Consider the following 7104-nt stretch of genomic DNA (forward strand, 5'->3'; position numbering starts at 1 on the left):
AAGAGTTTAGAGATTACCTTCCAGAAGTCAAGGACAAAGACCACACCTCTTTTTGGTCAAAGTTAAGTTCTTTCGATACAGCATCACACAATACTCATTACTGTGCAACCACTCCTGTCCCCATCCTGGCCCTCCATCACATACACAAACACTAACATGGTTAGATGATGTTGCTTTACAGGGGTTCCCGGAACAGCTCCCCAGTAACATCCTTCCAGCCTCAGAACTATCAGGATACTTTCCCTTTGACCTACCCACGCACAAACAAAGTGTGAATGTTCCCTCCAAAGGTCTTACCCCTGAGAAAAGGACTTTCTCCCTCTTTTCCATTTATCTTGGAGTTCTCCACATCACCTGAACTCTGCTGACAGGCCCAGCTGTCTCAAAGAGGGAGTTCAAGTGCATAAGGTAGCCAGACCTACCGATCATAGATCGCTTCCTCTATGCCTGGTATGGACTGAATTCTTTAAGCACATTCCCCTTTCCTTCCCATAGGAATTGACAGTTTTGCAGTTGGTAAAATTGAAGCTTCAAGAGATTAAAGGGCTTGGCACACAGTTAAGTGGGAAGCGTCAGGATGGGAACCTAGGCTATTTAATACCAGAGTCCATTTGTTCGTGTGTGTGTCTGTAATTACAACTACATACATAGATTCAGGTCACTCAGCAAGCTTGACACAGGTGCTTATCAGAGTCGTCCAGTCTTTGTGTCATCTCCAGTCCATCTGCAGACCCTATCTCTAGCCCTTACCTCGGGGAGACAGTTCTCATGTTAGTTCACTTTACTCCTCACTCTAAAATCCAGAAAGCGCTGGCTTCCAGCATTCCTGGTCTCCAGTGAAGCAAGGACCCATATCCCCACCTCCATCCCCTACCCCCACCATGCCATCCCCAAGCAATGGCTCACTCCCCAGGACTAGGGCAAAGTCCTCAAAAACCGCTGGACTCTGATCCGTAGCCAGTGGGATTTTTATGGTCTTGGCCAACGGGATTTTCACTTCATTGATTACACAGGATAACTTCTTATCTGCTTGTTACATGGAACCCAGCTTACTCTCCACAGCTTCCTTTACAATTTCAGTGTCCTTTCATGTATTTATTCATTTATTTATTTATGACATTATATTAGTATTTAGAATAGAAAACATGAAGACAGAGATGATGTCCTTAAGTTGCTCACATGCTGATGGTATCTGCAGAGTTATTCCCTATCCTCTACTCCCATCTTCCAAAGCCCCCAAGCTGCTTCATCTCCATCCTCAGCATCTAGGGTTTCCAGCTTCCCATTAGAGTTGTGATACCTTATTCCTTAGGGAAGCAGGTACATCCTCTGACCCTCAGATCTAGTCCAATATTTCTTCTAAACCAAGTGGTTTATTTTATCTTATTTTTCTTTCTCATAGCTCACTCCATTATTTACAAGCCCAAAGCAATCGTCTCATTAGCTGCTGACTCAGACTTCCCATCCTGGCTTTCAGGGTCCTCCAGTTCTGAGTGCCGTCTACCCTGCCTCCCTCTCCAGGCTGATCCAACTCTTTGTCATGAGACCAGCTCTAACCATGATCTAAATATAATCAGCCTTTTCCACAGAGACCTCCGGGATGCTCTCACCTTGTAGTGGACTTTCTGGGCACCTCCATCTCCTTGTCTTTCCTTGTCTCCTGAACTTCTGACTTAGTTCCAGTTCCCAGCACCAAGCCTCCACCTTGAGCCAATTGAGTTGCACTTTTTTGACCCTTAGCACACTTCCTTAAGTGAGCAAAATTCCCCCTTTTGCTCCATCTGCTTTTAGCTGCTCCAGGTAATTTTTCTTCCCACTGAGAGCTTAGTCATTTTTGAGGAAAGCCATCTCCAACCAGTCCTCTTCTTATCTGCTCTTTTCTCATTCTAGCGAACATTGTAGTTTGGTTTGACATTTTCTGCTCAGGAAATTATACCATTTTATAGCAATTCCAAGATAAGGATTCAGGGGACTATTTTAACAGAACAGAGTGACTATTGCTTATGGCACACAGAATTAACAGGACCATCTCTTTCTTGTCACTGAGCGTTGGTTTGGAAGAGTCTATCTTTCATATTCAAATACTTGGAGGGAACTGCTGGCTTTATTTTTATTTCTCGCAAATGTGATTTCACCTTTAGTAAATGTTTTTATGTTTAAATAACTACAAACTAATAGAAAAGTTGGAGGTACTAACACAAAGCACAATTTTTTTCCTAAACTATTTTAGAGTGAGTTGCCGACCTGGTCTCCCATCTTCTCCAAGCACTTCAGTGTGTACATATCCTCTACCTAAGGGCACTTTCCTACATAACTATAAAAATCAGACAACTAACACTGATACATTTCTACCATCTAATCCTCAGATCCCATTCAGGTTTTGTCAGTTGTCCTTTAGAGTGAAAAGATTCCATTCAAAATCACATTTGCATTTAGTTGTCATGGAACAATTCCTTCACCCTGGAAGTTTTTCAGTTAGTCCTTGATGTCCTTGACTTTGACACATTTGAATATCACACACTGGTTTTGTAGAATGTCCCTCAATGCAGTATTGTCTTCTCTTTCCCCATGAAGATTCAGGATATAAAACGGTGGCAGGAGAATAAGTGTAATGATGCTGTGTCCTTCTTACACATCCTAAAAGGCAGTGCATGATTTCAATTTGTCCCCTTCCTTATTCTGTTCACTTTGATCACCTGATTAAAGTGGTGGCTTCCAGCTTCTCCACTGTGAAGTTACCCTTATGATAATACTCATTATTATGAATACGTATTATATGTGAAATTACATTGAAACTGTACAAAATATACAATTTCTCAGCAAAATTTTCATTTACCCATCTATTTATTTACATCTTTATGCACCCACGGTTTCCTATTCTACTCAATGAGTTATAATCCATTATTATCATTATTCACTTTGATGCTCCTATTGTGACTAATTCGGCCAGTGGGAACACTTTCAAGCTCCCATTATTCTTTAAGAATTTTCTAGCTTTCTGGTAAAACAAGATGCTTCATGCTTCTCTTGTACTTTCCCTGGCCCAGCCTTGTGAGCAAGCATTACTCCCAAGATGCTGACTCCTTTAAGTCGAGAGTGGTAGTTAGATCTGAGCTCCAGGTGTGATCACTGGAGCAGCTGCTCCCAGGCCCTCTCCATTCCTAGAGCTAAATAATGTATGTATGAGTGTGTGTGCACATGTGTGTTTACGTGTGTGTGCACATTATACCTATCATCTCTACTTATTTCCAAAACTAGCTATTGAAATCCATGAGTTTATATCAAAATTCCAATTCCTACCAAGCACTACGGGGTTCATTCTACTTTTCCCCTTTCTGTGTACGTATCCCCCATCTCCCACAGTGTCAAACCTGACTCTCATTGAACTTACTATTTTTGCTTCTTTGATAAACTCCCTTGCAGGGAACCAGCCTCTCAATCTCACCACCACCCCCTCCCGTGCTTGGATGCCCACCTCATCCCACTCAGGTGCCTACAATCTCCACAGGGGTACCCTCCCATAGAAGCCCTCCTCACTCTTGCCACCATCCCAGGGGGCCTGGAGGACAGAGCATGAAGCCAAAGAGGATTATTCTCAACCCTTAAAATCTACTGGAATTTGCCCTGTTAGATTTCAGACTTGGTTGGAACCTGTGACCCTTTTAATCTTTTCAATTTCTCCCTTTTGGAATGAGAATACCTGGCCGAGGCCTGTCCTATCATTGTGCTTTGGAAGCAGATAACTTATCAGGTTTTACAAGTTCACAGCTGCAGAGGAATTTTGCCTCAGAATGACTCATACCTCAAGTGTCTTCTATACCTGATTTAGAAGATAGTTAGATAAGATTTGGGACTCAAAGTTGATGCTGGAATGGGTTAAGATTTGGGGCTCTTGTGATGGGGTAAAGGTATTTGGCATGCTAGAAGGACACGAATTTTGGGGACCACAGGGAGGAGTTTTGGGGCTAAATTTTATGCCCCCCAAAATCCATATGTTGAAGATGTAACTATATTTGTAGACAGGGTTTTTAAAGAAGTAATTAAGCTAAAATAGAGTCATTATGGTGGGCTCTCATCCAACATGACTGGTGTCCTTATAAGAAGAGGAAATTAGGGGCCAGCCCGGCAAAGCCATGCTGTGGTAGACATCCCACATATAAAATAGAGGAAGATGGGCATGGATGTTTGCTCAGGGCCAGTCTTCCTCAGCAAAAAAAGAGGAGGATTGGCAGCGGATGTTAGCCGAGGGCTAATCTTCCTCAAAAAAACAAAAACAAAAGCAAAAAAGAAGAGGAAATTAGCCACAGACGTGCACAAAAGGAAGACCATGTGAAGACAAAGGGAGAAGATGAGCATGTGCAAGCCAAGGAGAAAGACCTCAAAAGAAACCAACCCACTGATACCTCTATCAATTATAAATATATATGATCGATATATTTATCAAAATAAATAATGATAATATGGATCATGACTCATTGACTAAAATGGGAAACTGTGGTCTCAGATGTCTAGCACCTTGATCTCAGACTTCCAGAACTCTGAGAAAACAAGCAACTGTTCTTTAAGCCACCCAGACTGGATACTGTTACCGCAGCCAAAGCAAACTAAGACCCTAAGCCCAACTCTTGAAGCCATTCTCCCGCAGGAAATCTGAATCCTTGCATCTCAGCTTTTAGAAGCTATCCCGTGGTAACAACGGCATATGGTGGTTGCATGTGGATACAGGAGGGAACTAAGTTTCTGCCACGTCAATGACTGGGGCTCTGTCCTTGCACATCAGTGTGTTCTCAGCAAACGCCAGCAAATCTTAATATTGGCCAGGACTTGTATAATAAAAAGGTTATATTTTGGCCAGAAACAAATACAAATCGATTTCTGTATTATGCTTACTGATGCTCCATTCATTGAATAAAAACTGGCCATCCATTTCTAGACCAGTCTCCAGCGCCACTGTATGGAAATCGCCATACAGTGAAAACTGTCTCAGAAGTGCATCTGAGTAAAGACGATCTGCAATAAGATCATCTGGTTAGCGCACAAAAAAGAACAGGAGATCGTTAGGGGACTTGGATTTCAACAATTCTGGCTCTGGTGTCCTTCCAGCTTGGACGTTCAGCAACACCCATAACTGCAACACAGGTCACTAGATCGCCAACATCCGCGCCTAGCACTGAGCCAACGGTGACTAAACACTCCGTAAAGGAAGTACTCTGCTACTTAGGCACAAAGGTGTTATATGAGGATACAGAAGAGACGCCTAAATCAGCTTGAAGAAGGCGGGCCAGCTGCCACGAAGATGTCAAAGCGAGGCTCAAAAGAATGAAGCGGAGGGGACCCACCACTCACGCACCTGGCACCTGCTGTGACCACACCAGTGGGTCAGACCTCTCCACCCGTCTCCGCCCCAACCCCACCAAAGAGCCTAAGTTATTCAGTAAGTGATCAATATGGCTACTTTTAGATGACTATAACTGAAAACGGTAGGTATTATTTTCGGATTGTTCTAAGTAAAAATCAATCATGATGCGTTCATTCGTCTTTTTTCCACCTTCCTTGAAAGCCTGCAACACTCTGACATTACCATTGCTCAGAAAACAGGGTCCTGTCATCAGGAAAAGTGTGATTTCAACTCCTGGCCCCAGGCCGCTGAGGGAGCTCCCTCCCCGGGTCGCAGTTCACAGACTTCCGGTTGACCCCGGGTTCCGGCAGGAGCGTTCCCCCAAGGCGGCAGCCCCGGGGCTTCAAGCTTTATTCCTTCTCCACATGCAAAAGCAGTAGCCCGAGCAGGACGCAGCTCCCGCTCCCGCCCGCAGGTGGCGGCCTGCAGCCGACGACGCCTCGGGGGGACGTAGGCTCGAGGCTCCACGTGGGGGCGCTGTCGTCTGGCCCGCGGGCCGCCCTTCTCCCGAGGCGGAACCCTCTGGCTGGCTCTCTGGTTTCTGCGGGTTTCGGAATCGGCGCGCACCCGGCGCTTCCGGGCTTCCGTGCGGGCTGCGGTGGTTGGCCCGGCCCTGGGAGGGACGCTCGGCCGAGCGCCGAGGAGCCCGGGTGTTTCCCGCGGCGTCTCCGCCCCTCGGCCCCTGTTCCTGGTCGGGGCCGCGCCGGCGTCCGAGGAAGGCGGCGGCGATGGTCCAGATGGAGACGCAACTACAGAGCATTTTTGAGGAGGTGGTGGTGAGTGGACGGCCGGGGAGCCCGGGCGACGGGGGGGCCACCGAGGGAGGATTTTCGTACTTTTACATGACCGTATATTTGTAAGAATTTACTTAGGCTTATGTTGGAGGTTTATAAGATTCACTATTCTGGTCATGTTGAATTACATTTTTTAAAACTAGTGGCAAATGATGTGATTTCAGTTTTTTCAGCATGTTTATGGACACCTCTGAAGATGAAAAAACAAAACTAATTAGCTGTCTGGGGGCCTTCAGACAGTTTTGGGGTGGTCTTTCTCAGGTGAGCACTGTGTTTTCAATACATTCAGCTGATGATTTTTGACTCCATTTTTTTCATTTACTTTGATGTTGCTGTTAAGATATTTCTGGAAAGGAAGAAATAATTGTCATCACCCTTTATTTGTCTATTCTCGTTTCCATTTGTGTTCTCCCAGTGGAGAATCTGTATTGAGAAGTCAAGTTGATGACAAACAGTGTAAGATGTTCTTAAAAATCTCCCCAATGTTAGATTATATAAAATCGTTTTGATCTTATTCTGATTTTTTTTTGGTGCACTTGAAAACAGCTGTGTTAGGGATTCTGAAGGATAAAAATTTCATTCATTTACTCAATAAAGGAACTGACACAGCATTGCTACAAAGATACTGTAATAAAGATACCCTAGGGAAGATACATAGATGCCACAATAAGCATACAAAGGTTCTATAATAAGGATACAAAAATGTTATAATAAAAATGAGGAAAGACCAGTAAAATTTGGTAGCAAAGAACAGTCACCAGAAAATATATCCATGAAAAAGACAAAATGTGTGGTCTTTAAAGAGCTGGTGTTCCACTAGTGCATTATCTCCTCAGGGTGCGTTATGGGTAGGAAAATGAGGACGGTTGGCAGCTGAGCCACTGGCATGGATCACAGACATGGATCACATAG

At 44.4% G+C, this 7104-nt stretch overlaps 1 protein-coding gene across 3 annotated transcripts in view; it reads left to right on the forward strand.

Annotated features, from left to right (window-relative positions):
- Nucleotides 1-5940: 5940 nt before the first annotated feature.
- Nucleotides 5941-7104, forward strand: part of MED23 (mediator complex subunit 23) — a 39136-nt gene continuing 37972 nt past the window's right edge. For 2 of the 3 annotated variants that reach the window (XM_046674869.1, XM_046674871.1), the window contains exons 1-2: nucleotides 5941-6174; nucleotides 6357-6453. In XM_046674869.1, the coding sequence (XP_046530825.1) occupies nucleotides 6367-6453 (87 nt within the window). In that variant the 5' untranslated portion in view covers nucleotides 5941-6174; nucleotides 6357-6366. The remainder of the gene's footprint in view (nucleotides 6175-6356; nucleotides 6454-7104) is intronic. The other variant, XM_046674870.1, reaches the window with a different exon arrangement.

This window comes from Equus quagga, chromosome 11 (genome assembly GCF_021613505.1).
Source record: "Equus quagga isolate Etosha38 chromosome 11, UCLA_HA_Equagga_1.0, whole genome shotgun sequence".
NCBI lineage: Eukaryota > Metazoa > Chordata > Mammalia > Perissodactyla > Equidae > Equus > Equus quagga.